Raw genomic sequence first — 19,440 nt, forward strand, 5'->3', positions numbered from 1 at the left:
TGAGATGTGTGCCTTGGATTTCAGATTAGGGATCAATTTACATTTTGAGGAGTGTACAGACACTCCTCAAGAGAGAGTATATTTGTCACTTAACTCCATGCACATAATTGTTTCAAATGTATCATTTATTTGCTAATTTAAAGATCTTATATTCATGTATTTAATTATTGAATATTACAGTCACCCAAATTTGACTGCCTGAATCCAAACCATTGTTTTCAAATGTTTTATCAGTTCTACATGAATGTACCAAATTTAGTTCAGGGAGACAAGTTGGAGCACAAGAGGCAATAATTTAACATGTTCCACAGTCTCTCTTCACTGTGGTTTTAATATTATATTTCAGTAGAGATGTAAAAGAAAAGTATTCAATATACACAGTGGGCTATTCAATAAACTGGAAAAATATAAAGGTTCTCTTCTTTATGCTATGATGAAATTAAACCATTGAGAAACACACTTGAATTACGATGGAATATTTACAGTGCTTGAAAAACCAGATGACAACATTTCATATATTTTTTTATTTTTCTGATATGCATTTACACGCATATAGTAAAGCAAATTACCAAACAAATATACAAATACCTTATGCCATTCTGCATTTATATCTGGCACTAGTGTTCAAATTAGGATCAAGAAACTGGAGTTTTGGTGATGAATGAGAAACAGAACCAGGGAGGAAGAACAAAATGACATTTGCTTTAATGCGGGGAGGACTGCAGCATTTAGCCTTATCCACTGAACCAAATTGAGTGTTCATTCAGTAACAGACCAGGGTGAAAATACCATTCAAGATGCTTTTACCTACCTGGTAGAGGTTCACCTGAGCTGACTCAGTGGCCTCAATAAAGTGGACCACTGAGCAGTAAAGACAGGCTTAAGCAAACACTTGAAAAACAGAATTTGACTTCAAGTCTGCTCAGCAGCACCGATTGGCAACACAAACAGGAATCGCAGGACAAATCAATAGGGAAGATAACCCATAACATACCTATGCATTCCTATTAACCTTGTGCATTGCAGAGCATCAATATAATAAGAAATACGGATAACAGTGCAGGTGCCTTGAGCCGTTCTGCGGCCTCAGTTATTTGCGTAGCGTTTGTGAAGCGTGTATGAAACAGCAGTCTGCATGTCTGTATCATCCTGGGTCTTGTCTTCATTCATCCCCATGGTGTAAAAAGGATGCACCATACGATGTTTACAGGTGACAAGTCAAAGGTATAAGATTTAACAAGAGCCTGAGTGCTGTCTTTGGTAGGCAATTGAAAAGTCTTCATTTACCATGTCTACCACAGTATGATGTGTATGTGAATGAATACCATGAGAGCGTCCCTCCTACACAGACAGACATTCTGCTATCTAGAATGAGTTGCTGTTGTTTTTGTTTGAAGTCTTGAAGACACAGTGGAGAGAGAGAGACAAACAGAACACAAACAGCTTCTTGAAGGCACCATGAGTTAACAAAGAAAGATATCAAAGCTCTCTCTTACTCAGTGAGGCGAGACCATCAGCCTGAATAAATCACCTTTGAACAGGACAAAACATTTTCTTTATACAATTTCACAGAATTGACCAACCCATTGGTTAATGGTATTATAATGACTTTCAGCATTATCTTGATAACCGTGGCCTTCCAGAGACCTCTTTCTCAAATCTGCTTCCATCAACCCTCACCCTCCCTCCCCCCAACATATCATCACAAGCTTTCCACAGAACAAAATGAGCAAAAAGGCCGGAGCTTCCAAAGCCATCTTAGCACTGAAAGCACGCTGATAGTTTTGGGCTATAGGTCTAAACTCAGTGGTCACCAAGTTGCTAAAAAGCTGTCGAACACCATCTTCCAAAATGGGAATACAGCTATGTGCATCCATCTGAAGAGAATCTCAGTTGTGTTACAGGTTGATTTTAGTGCTAAAGTGATTTTGGATGTTGAGCCTGGGCCTCAAAATTATACATTAGAGGGTTTCTTTCAAACTAAAAAACAAAAAAAAAAATCTTTTTATTTTTTCAAATAATTACAGAAAAGAACACAAGGTTCCTCTTTTACTTATAAGTCAATCTGGGGAAAAAAAGGAGTTGTGAATCATATTGCCTGGTCCCTGTTTGAGTTCACTTTTGGAAAGCTGTAACATTAAGATTCCTGCATGGTGTTGCATCTGCATTGAAGAGCCAAAAATCAAATACTTGCAAAACTGGCACAGTGGTTTTATTTAAACCTACACATATCAATATGACGGCGACCAAATCAGGGGGCTGCTCTCCGTTACAAGTGGTGGTGAACTATTGAAAGTGTGTCAGCAGTCTGCGGGTCGCACAGCAGAAACACCAGCATTCACAACCTTAACATTTCTCACATGGCTGCATTGTGAAAACCTCTCAATACTCCTAACAAGCTTACTGACAGTCAGTGGACACACAGGTCCCCTTCTTTACTCAAAGGTTGCTTTTTATGAAGACATTGATCCCAAAGTAACATGTCCCCTTTACAAGGGAATAACAGATAATGCAGGTTAAACTGTAAACTAGGATTGTTAGTTTCGTGGAGGAAAAGATGTTAAATAAAAACAGAGCGTCTGTGCAGCACTTAAGGTATTGAGATTTTATATGTCAGTCTGTATACAGGAGTTCTTGGGTTGCTGCTGGGTTTGGGTTGGTTGGTGTGGTTGATGGTGGTTGTTGTTGGTTTCTTTTAGCAGCTCTCCGGTGTTGCTGTGAGAGTCCAGGTCAGCGGGGCACACCAGGTTGACATTCTCCTCTGTGATGAAGCAGAGAGGGGAGAGCTCTGCACCGTGGCCCAGGGAGGAGGTGGTGGAGGTGGGGGAGTGGGGAGTGATCACAGCTCCTTGTCCCTGGGATGAGGACGAGGAAGCCGGGCAGGTCTCAAGGCGGTCGTTCTCCACCTCAGGTAAAGGGCTGACGGTGGCGAAGCGAGTGTGGTAGTCACCTCCACCAGAGCCGTGGCTACAGGACGTCTTCATGCTCTCCAGATCGGAGCAGCTGAACTCGGAGAAGTGGCTGGAGTGGGAGTCAGCCACCGAGGGCAGGCTGCCGCTCAGAGAAGGAGAGTCGAACTCTGAGGAGTTGGTGCTGCGCTGCTCCAGCAGCTGAGCATCCATGTCCTCCCGTGTCTCATTGATCTTGGTGCCTCCGCCGCCTTTCTTGCGCAGTTTGCCTTTGCTCTTTTTGCCCCCCGAGCTGGAAGAGGACGAGCAGGATGCCTCTTTGGCCCACTTGGTGGAGGTTCCTTTGCCCTCTGAGGAGGTGCAGCCGTTGGAGGGGCAGGTCCAGCCACAGCGGCCTACGTGGCTGCCATCATCCACGCTGCTGCCGCCACTGTGATGCCGTAGTTTACCGGGTTTGGATTCAATGTCGACCTGGACTTCCATACTGTTCCCATCTCTGGAATCCGGGATGATGAGGGAAGCAAAGAAACAAAGAAATAAGACATTTAAGAAAAGTACAGTATGTGTGTGTTTGATTAAGCAATAAGCCTTAGAAGGCTGTTTTACAATAGGCGCTTTAGGACCAAACAGTTCTGGGGACTCCCTGAGAGAACTACACATCGGGGAGCTCCTCTGAGAACTACATACCTTCAAGGGTTTTTTTCTGTTTGCATTCACACCACCAATAGGAACACTGGGGCCAGTGGTTGGTATAGTAATGTTATTTCTGCGCCAGATCAACAACAACAACAAGATGGAGGGCGCTGCGATCAGAGCTCTGTGTTTGTTGTGTGTCGTGGGTTTCATGATAATAACGGAATTGGAAAGGAGACATGAATTTAGACTATGCGGTTGCTTTATACAGGTTTTTAAAAATGGCGGTTGTCAGTGCTGCATCAAGGAGACTATAAAAGAAGGAAGGGTCATTACATCATAATACCAACGTTTTAATGCTCTGCTTGGTGCAACTCCTATTTAAGTCTATGCGAGATGCATGGACAAGCACATTAAAACCTAACTTATCTACACTACACTACTCTACCAAATGAAAGAACACACTTAAGAAACAGATTTTTCAAAATGGTTCAGGTAAGAATATCAGGGTAAGACAATCTGAGGCAGAGTAGGGCAGGTCATGACTTCATAATCCTGAGAAAAAAAGAACAATACTAAAACAAAGTTTACTTTGCTTCACCATTGTCATATTACAATTATTAATCTCACATAGCCACAAACAGATACATTACTTCATTTCTATGCATACTACAAACAACTGTGTTTGAAAAAAGAAAAATAGTATTAAAAATAAGTAGCCTCTTTCTTTCACACATTTCCAAAACAAACGCACCAGCTAGCCAACATTTTACGACATGAGGCAGTGGTGCTCATGGGAAATGTAGTCTTCATTCTGGGAAAACACTACCGCTTTTGCCCACAGGGCTGCTAAAATTAACACAAAATGAAAGTTCCTTGAAGTAACTTTAAGAAAATCTGTATTCTTCATTCCTTCTCTCTTCCTTTTATTTTGATCCGTGCATTGGTAGGCTATAAACTAACCCTTAACTATAAAACAACAAAGGCATTAATGTCAAGGCTATCAGAAACTTTTAGAAAAACTTTAAACAAACTTGATCAGAAAATAATGCATCGTAATTATGAATTAGCTAACTTACTAATTTGAGTCTGTTACTAACCTCAATCACATGTGCATAAGAAGCTTAGCCATAAATATATAAAATATCTGTGCCTCCCAGATTAACGATATGTGAAACTGAGAAGGGAGAGATGAAGGAGTGGTCTGTCCATTCACCACTACGCTAACTGCGTGAGCACCAACGGCACCAATGTGTGTTCACACGCTACACTGTGATGTAATGACCCTTCCTTCTTTTATGGTTTCCTTGTGGTTTGAATTGGCTCATATGTTCGACCAATTACCATACACTTTCGTCACACAAGGTTCTTCTTATCCTCAGACAGTACCTACGCTGAAATAGGAGCTAAAAAAGTCCCTCAAAACAACGTTCTAAGAACTACAATCATCCACAGATCCTGCAGTGCGGATACAATAAAAAAGAGGTACTTCCTGCAACAGCTCTTAGTACTATGAAAAAGTTTCTCCAGTCCAAAAGTGCCTGATGAGTCTGCAACTGCTAAGAGGCATCATTAGGCATAACGAAATCATAGTTTAACATTCTGATCTGTTCTAATCATTTTCTAGTTAATGCTTCCATAACAATAATTGGATTCTCATCATTAATAAAAAAGAGAAAGCACTTATGCTCAAATATTTCCTCTTCCAATAAAAATCAAATATAAACAATTTCATGTTTTTCTTCTGCTGGTGTTTAGTATTTATGTGATCACAGCATGTTTATTTACAAGGTATTTCACAACAATCTATTTCATATTTTGTCTAGAGGGACACCGGCAACACAGAACAACAAAAATGCTGACACAGTGATTCCTTCCAGCCAAATGGAGGTGATTTCTTACCTGTCAAGAGGCATGTAGGCATTAAGAATGGATCCAGCCATTGCTTTGGTGCTAGCGTTGTCGCTGATTGTACCCAGGCTGACAGTGCCAGACTCACCACTGAGACTGCAACGCTCCTTCTGCACATCAGCCTGTACCTCCAGCCTGACAACATGTGAGAGGGGAGATTCAGACAATACAAAACAGTACCGTGAAATCCAAGTTTGCATGAACATTGATATCCCACAGCATGTGTTGATGCCAAAATACCTGTTTAGGTAATTGACCATAGCACTGCCAGACAGGCTGCCGGTGATGCTGGCTCCAGCCAGGGCCATGGTGGAGGCTGTCTCACTCAGGTTGTCCCTGATGGCCCCCAGTCGGTCCATGTGGCTTCCACTGGCACTAAGACTGCCTGTCAGACCCCCAACACTGCCTTCACCTATACTGGGGTTGTTCCTGGTGTCTGCCACTGATGTAGTATCTACAGAAAACCATGAAATAGATTTTGAAAATATGGAAATAAGGAATAAAGATATAATCTTTTGCAGAAACAAAAAGGAAGCAAGCACTGTGTCTAAAAATGAGATATTTCTGATGAAATTCTAAACTGGTAACGGTACAGTAACAACAGTGAATTTTAGTCTCACAAAAGAGGCCAAAAAAAAAAAAAGAAAAAAAAAAGATTTTTTCCTATGAAAGAACACTTGACATCTGTGAAACTGACAGCAAATTTCATTTGGACAGTGTAGTGCATCAGTCAGCAAAAAGCAAATTGCGTTGTTTGCTGACTTGGGCATAAACACAAGGTTGCTGGGTGTCAGCGTGGGTTGTGGGGATGCTGAAGCTTACCAGTGGCAGCTGCCCCACTGCCAGCATTCATGTCATTCTCGTCATCAAACTCTATGCGAACTCCTTTGCCATTCCCAGCTGAGACACCACAACCTCCACTACGGCACAGCGAGATGGGCACCACACCGTAGACGTAAGCCAGCATGATGGGAACTCCAATGCCTGACGGATGAAAGAAATGAAGAGACAAAAAGACACACAGAGACCAGCGACATGTTAGCCAAAAACACTGTAAAAAAACATGGAGGCCACTATGCTGACGCACAGCAATCAAAACGGTCTGACTCTCTTTCAACTTTCCCATCTTTATGCAACAGGTCATAATAAAACCAATTGACTTTGAAAACGAACTTTTGCATAATATGAACTAAAATATTAAACAAAAGGAATTACTGAAGCTAGCTAAGTCCAACAAAGAAATGTCAATAAAGATCACCAGGCATGCACAGACGTGCTGCAGAGAGGGAGAGATAGAGAAAGAGAAAAAGAGGAAGAGAAGGGGTAGAAGAGAGTAGACTGACCGACAGTGACTGCAGCCACCACTGGAGACACAATGACAGAGAGTGTCACTCCACCAGCGATCACCAGATTCCTCTTGTGGTTTGAGATATCTTTGCCTTCATAGCGGTTATGGATCTGACAGAGATAAGAGGAGCAATGAGTCACACAGTCAGAAAAAAAACCCTGAGAAGTCAAGTTCTCACAACTATTATCTAAACCAACTACTGACACAACCCAAGTGCCGTGGCCTTAATGACTCAGGGGAGAGAAGAGATTGCACTAGTCATAGACTAGTCATTATGTGAAAGCTAGCTAGATTTGGGAAATAGATAAATTCTTGTAAAAGATAGTTGAAGTGTTATGTACACTGTTGAAAGGTCTGAATAAATAACCACAGTGTAAATATACGCCCCGAATACTGAGAAGTATGGCATGGACTGCTTATTACTATTATCATAACATTTCTGCTTTATTAATCAGTCAACAGTAAAACAGTAGAGCTCATATTGACAATTAGAGAAAATAAAACGTGACCATCTATCATGTAAATAGCCGTGGCTTTGGTGCAGTGAGTCACCAGGATGCGGATTTAACATCAAGACTGAACAGCTACATTCATCTACTGCATGTGGAATGCAGGTGATTCATGCTCAGACGCTCTGTCATGTGATCACCACTCGATGTGGTCTGGTTCTGTGAGTGGGGGAAAAAAAAAGTTTGTTGGCTCTCAGTTCTTCTTGGCAGGCTTAAGAGGGGAATTCTGGAAAGTCTGAATCCTTTCATTTTATTGGACTGTCAAGTTCGTATTAAACAGAACTAGACTGATGAGAGATACAAAACAACACAAGAGTATATACACAGACACACAACACATAGGGCAGGTTATTGAGAAATAAACTCAGCTGGCTTAGGAGAACTTCAGAGCGTGAGAAAGATACATGACAGTGTGTGTGTGCTGATTTTTAGATATGACTAGTTAGTTACTGATTGATATGTAGTGCTGGTTTCTGGCCAGTTACGTAACACTGATTATGTTTACAGGTGAAAAGATCATGCTTCAGAGGAGTGCTGTGTGAGAAGACAGAGCTCTAATGCAAAGGAGTTATTCAAACTATTAAAGGCAATACTCAGATACCACATGTGTTTATAATAATCCACACAGCTCAATGCAGTCAAGTGTTTGAGCAGTAAATCGACACAGTGACAGATCCTCCAGTCTGAAGTGTCTGTCAGAATGAGCCAGTGTTCCGCCTGACCCATGTAGTGAAAACTGTAAGCAGAGAAACTTGAATATGTTCCAGACCTTCCTTCCCACTATATGAATTTGTCTCCAGAGTCTCACCTTCCTTCCCACGTATACAGGGATGCCAATAATCATGGCGGGGATAGCTATGCCGGCGATGAGTGCTATGCCAACGGGGGCACCCACAAGTGTTCCCAGTTGCCACAGAATCTTCTTCTTCCTGCTCCATGGCTTCTTCCCCCAGAAAGTACAGCCTGACGGACTGAGAGAGAGGTGGACGGGAAAGATTATAAGCAATGGTGAAGGGGGCCTATGCTTACATCATTCATACTGTGATGTAGGTCTTCAGCTTTTTCATCTCTTGTCACAAAACTGAGGGAAAAAGTTACTCCCTCAGAGTGCTGGCTAGCTTTATGGCTGTTCCAAAAATACATCATTTTAGTTTAGCCAGGCAGGTCAGAAACTTTAAGAGGTGGAACAACCAAACTTGCTGAATAGGTTCATATTCTAAGCCACTACTCAGGCAATAAAAATGATATATTATATTTATTATATCTGTTGAACATCGTTACCTGAAGCGTATCCAAAATACTGATGCCCACATATTAAATGACAAAAATCTTCTAAAGTGTGTCTGTGTGTATTTGGTCTTTTGTGTGCATATACTGACCTCAGGTAGTGCAGGTCTGAGATCTCCTTCATGCAGAGCCAGCAGAACTCACACCCACAGACAGCGCAGGTCATGTGGTTACAGCTGCCGTCATTCATTTTGATAATGTAAGCAGCACAGCGTGGACATGGTTTGATGTCATCAGCTGAGAGGCAGAAAAAAGAAGAATAACATAGTCTCCCCTACTACTGTAGATGTAAACCGCTGTCTATCCTATCAGATAACATCATGGCATAAAGAAACATTCCCTACTAATTCCCACAATCCTCCTCTCAACATTACATTTGTGGCAATATACTGGACATAATCTGCGCTCATGTTTAAAGACGTGTGAGTGATCTGACCAGCATGCACTGAGCATGGCGTACAGAAGATTAAATGAGCAGCCATGCAGCTATGCATGCTTTAGTGTGTGTGTGTGTGTGTTCAGTCAGCCAACCTGCAGCTCCGCTCTCTTGGCTGTAGCTGAGGGAGGATGAGCGAACGGTCCTCAGGCGGAGGCTCTGGGCTCTCTGCTGTCGTGCTGCATCACAGGTCTGGTTGGGATGCCACAGCTGCTTACAGTGGTAACAGAACTCCGTACCGCAGCCCTCCCTGCCGCACGTGATCTTGGGACAGCTGGCACACCCGAAGGCGATCACCGCATACCTAATAGAGAACAAACACATTCCAGAGAAAAGTTAATATTTAATACACCATAGTGATATCACAGAATGAGTTTCGTCTAAATGCACCAAGGTCACAGGGTGCGGTACAAATGAAAAGAACATCGCTGCAAATGGTGCGAATCCATGTAAAAGTAATTTATATAAAATGACAAATTAAGACAGCTGACATTTGGGAAGAAGCAGTGCAGAACTTTGCTCTTTTTTAACAATTCAGCTAATGCAGCAGGGACATATCTTAACATTAAAACACTGGCTTAATTCATCTCACAATTTATATTACGAAGCTTCTAAAATGGCAAATTAGACAACCACTTTGTCTCCCTCTGTTCACTGGCATTGTGATCCATCTCTAGACTGCGGAAAACTCCTGACATGAGTAATGATGCTTTGTCCATCCTCAATCATTCTGTTGGCTGTAGGAGTGTGTGTGTCCGGTAAATGCCAAAGTTAAATATGTCTGTTGATCTGTGCCTCTGACCCTGTGAAAATGACCCTCAGTGGACTTTTGGTTCCCAATCGACCAGCTGATAGCTTGAGACCCAAAGTTCCTCAGAACCACTTTTATTGCAGAGGCTGCTTGCCCTGCGGAACACCACAAATCTCACAAGACACAACATACTGTATTTTTGCTAAATCATAAAAACTTCACAGCATAGGCCTTTCATTTCTGAACATTACAAAACTTCTCTTAAATAATCACTTTCTGGGTTTAAAAGGGAATAATCTGTTGATTAAATACCAAAAGCGTGATGTTAATATGGATGGGATATTTTTATATAGTTTAACGAGATTTAGTATATTAAGCTGAGTCAGTCGTCATTGTGCCTTGTTCCTCCAGTTGTCGTGTCTCCAGCAATGGCAGGTGCATTTACATAACATAGAGAGCACAGCAAATCACCTCTGACAGAGTGACAGCTGAGCTGAGCTGAGCGAAGGTGATGTGATGTGTGATGCTTTCAGCTGACAGACAGGAGAGAAAAGCTGCAAGTGCTGACAAAGAAACCGTGTTCAAAAACAGTTAATCTGTTCATAGATGACAGCTGCAAAATAGTGACTAGCTGATTTCCTGAGGGAAACCCTGGAGTGTGTGACGTAGTTGTATCCGACTGTATCAGAAGCCTCTAGGTCCCTCTGTGACTGACCTAAGGATTAGGTTTCAATCACAGAGCCACGGAGAGCCTGGGAGACTTCCTCCGTTGTGGATCTTTTTACTCTACTGAGGACTGTGTCTAGAATGCAGACAGGCAGCAAGAAAAAGCAAAGACAAGGTCAATCCTTTTTAAAACCCTCCTCTGGATACCACCAGCACTAAACTCTATGCAGACTACAGACCGTAGAGGACTGTAGAGATGTTAGGAAATGAGAGGACCATGGCTTTAGCACTGCAGTGTGAGTATATGAATTTGACCACACAACTGCTATAAAAATACTGCCAGAAATTACCTGATGTACATAAATTCCCCACCATGCAAATGAAACTGATAAGTCTAAGGCGTTGCTGTAGAATCAACCACAAAACATCACCTCACAGTGTCAAAATCCCCTGAAAGAACAAGTTCAAAAGGTGAAGTCAAACCAAAAGCAAAAGATGAATTTAGATCACCGCAGTTTCTTTATGATCACTTCCTCTGAAAGACTATTTTACACATTTTAAAATCACATCAATAACTTTGACTGCAACACTAGTGTCCTGTTTGTACAGCAAATTTACACAACATCACATATCCTCCCTACCAGAACATCTGAAATAAAAGAACTCAGTACTCAAATATGTTAGTTTATGACTACAGCAATACACTCACAGCCACTGGAAAAATAATAACTCTTATAAATAAAAGAGATGTATTTTAAATGTACTGATGCCTATGTTCTCTACCTCTCTCTGTGTTTGATTTATGAATTAAATGTAGCTTTCAATGATTAGCCAATATACTGTACAACTACATTATCCATAACAGTTCTGTATTCTAATTTCTAATCAATAATGCTGCTGATCTTGACAACATTCGTCAAAAAAACTTGATTCAGATGGCCAGATGGATGAGTGGTTTCAGGCCCAGAACGTCTGATCCCTGGACAGGGTGCATTTGACTGTGTGAGCCAGATTACAGCAGGCTAAAGTCATTGTTTCCAGGAGGAGGTAATTGGTCCAAATGTGTGTTCTGTGCATTTCCCTGAACTTCTCTGAAACAATGCACTTAACAAACTGCGTGATAAACTGGAATATTAAACTGGCAGAAGCCTCAGAGCTGCAGGAAAGAGGAACACGCAAGAGGAAAGGACAGAGTAGAGTGAAGCTGCAGAGACATGGAAAAACTAAAATGGAAGGACAATGTAGTTTCCTCTGAGCCACTCTGGAGTGCAAAAATAAAATCGAGTCTCTCAGCACAAGAGATAGACATTTGCTGTCTCACTCTGACACACACATGGACACAAGAGAGGAAGGAAGGACTCAAACTAAGGAGAATGACACACCGAACTGAACTCAAAGAACTTGTGCTGATAGATTGGCTGATACAACACTGTGCACTACAAATGCTACAGCCAACAACCAGCATGCATATACATTCTGTGTCTGAGAGGAAATAGCTGTTCAGTAATCTGTTTACATCCTGACAATAAGCTGCACCTACTACTGCAAACTTTCATTTTGCTTTGTTTTGGCTTTGTCAACCTGGCATCTCTTTCTTGTGGAAAAAAAAAGAGGAAAGGCAGTGCTCTGTCTCACTGACTGCTGCCGCCACCAATACAACTCACTCAACTGGCAAAATAGACATCGATAAGGGTCAACTAGTGCCAATGGTGGTTAACATAGCACAATGGTCAGTCACAACGCTCAAAGAAGGGCAAAAGTATTCTGATATCCAGATGTTAGATTGATGTGAGGGCCCTAGAGACTGAAAGGAGTGTTAGCTGAAGACAGCAGAGCTGGAAATGTAGAGAAAACACTGTGACAACATTGAGTTGATGAGTCATGCACCATAATATGAATATCTATACAAGAATGCATCTTATATTGTCATTTCTAAAAATTGTGTCAAAAATATTAGGGTACCCAGTAGCATGGACGTGTATGCCCTACTCTGCCTCTGATTGGCTCTCACCATGATATTTTTGCCCTAACGGTAACCGTCTCACTCCCCATGCCTAAACCTAACCAATCAGTCCTTGGGTATCTTCATCAGACTGCGAGGCACACTGCGTAAATATGCCCGACAAGGGCGTTTAGTCTCTCCCTCCAAGCAGAGCAGGAAAGCAAATCCAAGGCACCGAATCTATCATTGTTTCATCCAACAGTCATTTCAACTGTTCTGAAAGCACAATAAAACATGTGATGCCTCCCACAATTCTTACCCTTAAAATACATCTGCTACTATTCTGGTCAAGGTTACAAAACAGGACATCCCACTAAACAAAACAAAACATCCCGCTGACCAAGGTATTCAAGGTTACTATTGCTTTAGCATTAAGCACAAACAGTACTTCAAGAAAGTCTAATAGGGTGGGGAGGAGGTCTTTATAGCCACCTGACCTCAAACAATTCCTGGAAGAAAAGGAAATGGCTGCGAGAAAGAGAGGGAGAGGGCAAAGAGAAGGAGAACATGATATAAACATGATATAAATTGACTTATTAGTAGTGTTTCCCCTACGTTGACTGTTTTGGTGTGGCGGCAAAATGTTCAAATAGTTTCAACTTTTGACGTACAAAACTGTGGTCCCATTTTCCATCATAAAAATATACCACTATTCCTTCCATAATCATCATATTCAGCCACACAGAGAAAATAATAGTTCATTTGAATGTAAAATCTGGCTGCCTCCTTACTTTTGTGAGAGCCAACAGTTAGGGCACGCAAGACAGATGTCAACTCAACCCAGAATAAATGAGCTGCTGATTTGATTTGTCAGTGAGTTGGAGTCACCATTTGACCCTACAGGACTTGACAGTGTGGGGGACTGGGTGGAAGCAAGCCAACGAGCCATCAGCAAAACAGTCAGGCAAAACCGGTCTACTGTTTAAAAGGGGCATGCAGTCAGTAAGACAGATAGAACTGAAACAAATACATAAAGAAAGAAAGGAAGGCAGGTAAGAAGACAGACTTCTGGTACAGAAAGGACTGTCTGAAAGACTCAGAGAGAGGCAGGAAGATGTACTGTGAGTGTCCCTGTGGCATAATACACTGTTAGGGGGTATTCAGACCGACATCCATTCATTTTAATGGGGGCAGTGCGATCACGCAGTGGGGGGTGCCACTGCAGATGGCTCGGCAAAAAAAAAAAACACAGCAGTCATCCGACAAAAAGTTGAACCGGGCTCAAATTTTGCCACAACGCAACCCAACGTTATCCGGCAAGGCACTGCACTGGCCAATCACATACGTGCAGGTGCACATTCCTCATGGATTACTACGACTATAATGTGAACACCATATTCAACTGTTTACCTCGTGATCGTCTTGACAAAAGATAAAACAGTTGCTGCCGTGATAACTTTCCAGAGTAGTAAAATCCTGTCTGTGAGTAGTAAAATGCGCTGTGCAGTGGTTCGGCTTCTGATAAGCCTTTAAACACATTAATCTGTAGGTCCAACTCAGCTTCCTGGACTGTATTTCATTGTCTCACAGGTACCTCAAACACACCCCCACCACCGCAGATACTTGCACTGTTTCCACTTAGGGCTGTTTTTGATCTGAGCGCAGCCTTACAGACCAAGCAAACACTCAATGAACAGAAAATCTTAAATATTTATTTCTGCTTTACATCCTTTATTTTGACCTTTCTGTGCTTCTTTTGCTCCATTTATACCTCATGCTTTCCTTCAACCACTTGTTCAGGTCACCAGCAGTGAGCCATTCAGCAAAAATGACCATGATTGCACTATTTAACTGGTATCTCTTGAGCTGTGGCCAAACCCCCAAAAGGCAAGCGTTCAGAGCAAACAATATAGGTCAAACTCAGAAGTAGCTATCATTAATTCTTCATACATAAACACTAGTATTGGGCACTTGATGGTGAAAGATTGGGGCTGAACGAGATGGGGTTCAGCTGAGGATATTGTTGTAAACAACAATAATCCAAATCCCTGCAGGATCTCTGGCTGAACATTTCTCTCTTCTGCTGCTCAGTACATGAGAGGGTCATTCATTCTCTTTCTGCACCATCTGGGGCCTGCAAGGCAAGAGCTGTGTCTTCTTCTGCTGTTGCAGCATGCTGTCCTTACAGTCTTTCCTCCATCTTTGGAGTTTAGCATATTGAGTTACCATTTACTGCAATGTATTGATTTACCATTGCAGATCACAGTACATGGAATATACTGCATGTAATTAGTCAAAGCAATGATCAGTTTACTTGACAGCTGACCACACACTATTTCATCATAATGAAAACAGTAGCATAAGACAACCACAGATGGCTCTTGCAGCAGTAATACTTGCAGAGACACGAGCATTTTATTAAAGAAAATAGTTTTTATCTTAATTTACTCAGGGAAAGCACCCACTATTAGTTAATGGTTCTGTATTAATGGGTCTGCACCCAGTATTAGCTGCTCAACAGGAGCAAGAACTGTGTTCTTACAAATACTGCTGACATTTTGGAATCAATTAAATAAGTACGAGCAACAGTACACATGTAAGAGGCTATCTTCTTGTTACTTATATAGTATGGGAATCAGACAACACACACTACACTATCTCACACACCACATTCAACTCCTTTAACATAGAAAACCTGAGACACCCTGGACACACAAGGACACATCTGATGGAAGAAAAAAATCTAGAGAAAATACTGTATGTAATGTTCAGGGCTTAAATGACAAGATCAGTATGATCTAGGGCTGTAGTCTGCTGGTCGACTAGTTGGTCGATATGCTTATTCACTGGTCGAATAATCTCTGTGTTACTTTCATAAGGAGGGGAGTGCTACATCAACAGCCTTCCAGGATTAATCCATTATTTCCTGCGACGGGAGGGACAGACAAATTACCTGTAAAAACAGGGGTGTATTCAAAAAACCCCCATTGTTCTCAGAACTTTGAACTCGCCCAAACTAATGGCGACTGCTAGGTCTAACTGTACTCAATATTTACTGAGCGTTTACTGAACGTACTGAACATTTACTGAGTCAGTGTTTCTCCTATAGTTATCAAAACGAGAACCCCCGCCAGGCCAAAAAAATATTTTTTAATGCCAAAATTAACGCCAAATATCCATTCATTCGGAAATCAATAGTTTTTAGGAGTCTGTGCAGCACTGTTCTGGTACGTGACTCAACCTCTGTGTCGTTGCCTGGGAAACTATTGGTAGCGTAACTCCATTAAGGAATAGGACATTGCGTAGTATGTTTGCGTAGCGAGATGGATGCGAGTGGAGCAGAGGAAAAGTTTAGTAGTAAATTGTCAGTCTGGCAGTGTAACAGTTAATTAATTCTAAAAAGTCACGTCTGTTGTTTCCCCAAGTGCTGGAAAAGTGAAGGGGGTTAGCTCCAAAGTTAGCAACAATGGGTTAGCCTAACCTGAAGACGCTAAACAGAGAAATAGAGAACAGAGAAATGTGTGGCTGCTGAGTTCACTGTACACTCCCATTACCCCCGTGCGACCAATCAATTTGTTGAAGATTATGTACGATTTCAGTCGACCAAGATTTTCTTTGGTTGACTACAGCCCTAGTATAATCAGAGTGTACGTCACTGCTGCTGTGTTCATGTGCTTTTATTTATTTTCACTTCTTACCCACAGTCCGGCGCAGGGCACCAGCGGCAGTCAGGATCAGCCACCAGCCACCTCCTCAGCATGAACTCCTCGTATTTCTCCATGAGCGCCCGGTCACCCAGGATCATGCGGATGTCGTGCGGGTTGAAGCGCTCCGAGCACTCGGGGCAGCTGATGTTGACACGTGACTCTGAGATCTCGATGCGCAGGTACTGGCGCAGGCAATCAATGCAGGAGCGGTGGTGACAGGTCATGATGTCAGGGAAGCTCTCCCTGGAGTGGTGCAGAAGGCACAGCGGGCACTCCAGTAGCTCTGTCCCCACCCCACCCCCCACCTTGGAGGAGGTGGAGGAGGAAGTGGAGAAAGAAGGCCCTGAGGCAGATGAGGTGGAGGCAGCAGCAGTAGCAGCAGCAGAGGCAGCTCCGGTCCCAGCCACAGAAAAGAAGGCAGAGTTCTTATCATTACACATCTCAGAGTGGATGCTCTCGATGCTGGCGATGCCATCCACCCCTCCCAGCCCTCCGGGTCCAGGGTACTGGAGCTCTCGAGACCTTTGGCGCCCTGATTTGGGCTCCCGTCCTCGCCGTCTGAAAAGAGAGGCCAGGGAGAGGCGTCTCTTCTTGGGGGCCTTCTTCACAGAGGGCAGGGAAATGGAGGAGGCAGTGGACTGCAGGTCCCTGTCAGAGCCCATCACCCCACCACTACCACCACCCAACTGCTGGTGCTTCTGCAAGCTCATCTCTCCGGAGGGAGGGGAGGGGTGTGCCAGCGGGGAGCCAGGGCTGGGTAGCCTGTCCCTCACATGTGCAGGGAGGTCTGGGAGTGGGATAGGGCTGGGAGAAGGGGTAAGGTGGTGGATGGGGGAGGGGGAGGGTGGTCCAGGGTGGGGGGACAGGGCTCCGGAGGGCCCGTCTGCGTTTAAGACATGGTGGCTTCTCCTGATCAACCTCGTGGTCACATCTAATAGCCGGATTTTGGCGGAGGGGGGGGGGTCACCTGCTGTGAAACTGATGCAACAGAACCTGGAGAGAGTAAGAGAAAAGAGTTGTAGAAAAAGGCAAGAAAAGGTAAGAGAGAAGAAAGAGTAGGGGGGGAGAGAGGAGAAGTGAAAAGATGTTAATACACAATATTCAATTTCAATATGAGAATACGACAAAATCAGAAATGCAGTCATTTTTCATTCAGACATTGTTAAAGGTTAAAAGAAATGACTCAAAGTGTAGTAAACTAAAAAACAAAATCAACATTTCAGTGGTGGACAGCAGCAACTTCATCTTCTTTTTTATCAAAGTCGATCTAAGACAATAAATCAAATCACATCCTGCAGTTCTGAAAGAGGAGGAACATTATTCATTGCGTCTGACAGTTTGGTACATGGTATCGCTTTCTCTAAAACATATGGAGGGAGGGGGGACGAGAGAAGAGAAGAGGATAGGAGTCTTATAATTTTCTCAGCTGCAGGTGCACCATTCTGTCAAGCATATGTGTGTGTTTAGCTGAGGTAATAACGGCGTATTAGACTTGAAGAGATGCATGTGGGTGTCCAAAAACTGACTGAAAATATGACAAGAACACAGTTAAGCACGTTCTCTCCTCATCAGTCTACGCCCTACACCCTTTCTCCCCTTCTAAACAAACGATTTAGTCTTGACATCACATTTAAGTGGTAAAACAGCAGGTCTAGTCCAATGTTTCACAAATACATCACATGATTTAACTCAGCCATCTCCGTGACAACTGAGCAAACTCCATCCACTGATGAAGACCCTGAAGTGTGACTGAAAGCCTGGAAGATGCCAGTTACTGGACCCTGAGTTTAAATTATTTTGTCAAAATCTAATCTGGTCTGCTGATGGCACATTAATGCCATTTGTTTAACTCCCTGAGCTCAGCCTTACAATGCTCAGCTTATACAATACACACTGCATTATTCCAATGTACTTGCTAGTTCTTGACACTCTTCACTCAGTCAGTATCACAGCTGGCAAAGTGCAAGTTTGCATAGCCATCAGTCAGTCAGTCAGCGACAGATCTGGGAACAGAGGACAGAAGGTTGACAACCTTGGACTGTATTGACGCAGAGAGACAGCGCACTGATCTGTCTGGAAGATCAACAGTGACAAGGCTTGGTTCCAGACCGTCCTCTGCTGATAGTGAGAAACGGCAGGAAATGTGAGATAATGCATGTCAAGAGTTGAGGAGGGTTTGCCTTGGTGGATGGGTTTCTGATGCACCAGCAATTCAGGGTACAAGTGTAAATCACAATTGGTTGTTGTACGAATGGATCATCTTTAGTTGAACAGCAATAAACAGCCAATAATATAGACTGTATATAAAGATGGACGACATGACAGCTCCCAAAAAGTGAAGCCAAAACATCTCAATCACCCCCAGCAGTGGCTGGTTGATATATAAGTCCGGCCCCCTCCATGTTAGCAGATGGGATGTGAGCCAAACAAAAAAATCAAAGTGCATGTTTTTCCAAAAGATGGTTTCTGTCATTTTATGTTGAAGTGGTCATTTTTCTGATAAGTTTCTTTTTAGTTATTTGACGATATAAAAAGGGCTTGTGACTGACAGCTGTGATTGACAGCTGCTCTCAAACCTCCGTCAGACGAGCTGGGTGACCACAGCAGTTTCTGATAGAAGACACTGATGTTTGTTTTCATTTGTGATTCACTACCAGCTGTAGCTGCTAGTTACTGTCTGGTTTTGGCTGGTTTACCTCCATCACAGCTCACTTGGCTATTGGCAGTGGGGCAGCTGTCAGTCAAGTTGAGGGACAGGTCCCTCAGGCGGTCGTCCCGCTGCCCGACTCTACTCTACTCTACTCTACTCTCTGGTTTTTAACATAGCTAACCAAGCTCTGCTAACGCGGTGAGGAACACGTTTCATTTCCTGTAACAATACAAGTCTCCCATTATTTAGTCATTTAATACAAAGCAGTAAAGTAGGAAATGTTGGGTTTTCATTAGCAGTAACATAACACAACTCTGATACAACTTTCTGAAGGGGGGCCTTAAAGAGACAGGAGCTAAGATTGTCTGTTAAGAAACAGAGGCTCAACTGAGGGGCTGTATAAAAGGCCAGTATAAGATAAATAAGAAGTTTGAACTGTGAATCATGAAAAGCTACTCTAGTGGAGTACCAGAATAAAAATATAGAGCTGCAAATGAGCATAATAGGTAGACAGGGGTCAATGTTTTTTTCAAGCATAACTTGGCAGGTATGGACATAATTGCCAATACGGAGATCACACCTATGACAAACTATTACAGAAAAAGACAAAGACAATTCACAACACTGAGGACTACATTTTTTATCCTTAAAAGGCCTGGTAAGAAGGCAGGCTCTTCTGCATTGCCAAGTA

The 19,440-nt window shown here is 42.8% G+C and overlaps 1 protein-coding gene across 1 annotated transcript; it reads right to left on the reverse strand.

Moving 5' to 3' along the window:
* Positions 1 to 509: 509 nt before the first annotated feature.
* On the reverse strand, positions 510 to 17,087 carry LOC121905683 (E3 ubiquitin-protein ligase RNF19A-like). The gene is made up of 9 exons (XM_042424122.1): positions 16,091 to 17,087; positions 9,129 to 9,337; positions 8,690 to 8,834; positions 8,119 to 8,281; positions 6,797 to 6,911; positions 6,276 to 6,437; positions 5,694 to 5,907; positions 5,445 to 5,588; positions 510 to 3,405 (listed from the first exon to the last, which is right to left on the reverse strand). Exons 1-9 carry the CDS (start codon positions 16,807 to 16,809, stop codon positions 2,607 to 2,609), a joined length of 2,670 nt encoding a protein of 889 aa, XP_042280056.1. The 5' UTR covers positions 16,810 to 17,087; the 3' UTR covers positions 510 to 2,606.
* Between the last annotated feature and the right edge of the window lie 2,353 nt (positions 17,088 to 19,440).

Source organism: Thunnus maccoyii, chromosome 10, assembly GCF_910596095.1.
Source record: "Thunnus maccoyii chromosome 10, fThuMac1.1, whole genome shotgun sequence".
In the NCBI taxonomy this organism is placed as follows: Eukaryota; Metazoa; Chordata; class Actinopteri; order Scombriformes; family Scombridae; genus Thunnus; species Thunnus maccoyii.

Bases quoted from the DNA above. Each gene is read 5' to 3' on its own strand.
- LOC121905683 (XM_042424122.1), bottom strand. From the start codon at position 16,809: ATGAGCTTGCAGAAGCACCAGCAGTTGGGTGGTGGTAGTGGTGGGGTG. The intron at 8,835-9,128 runs GTTGGCTGACTG...TCTGCCTCTCAG, and splicing joins CCAAGAGAGCGGAGCTGCAG to CTGATGACATCAAACCATGT. The intron at 6,912-8,118 runs GTGAGACTCTGG...TATCTCTGTCAG, and splicing joins CTGTATACGTGGGAAGGAAG to ATCCATAACCGCTATGAAGG.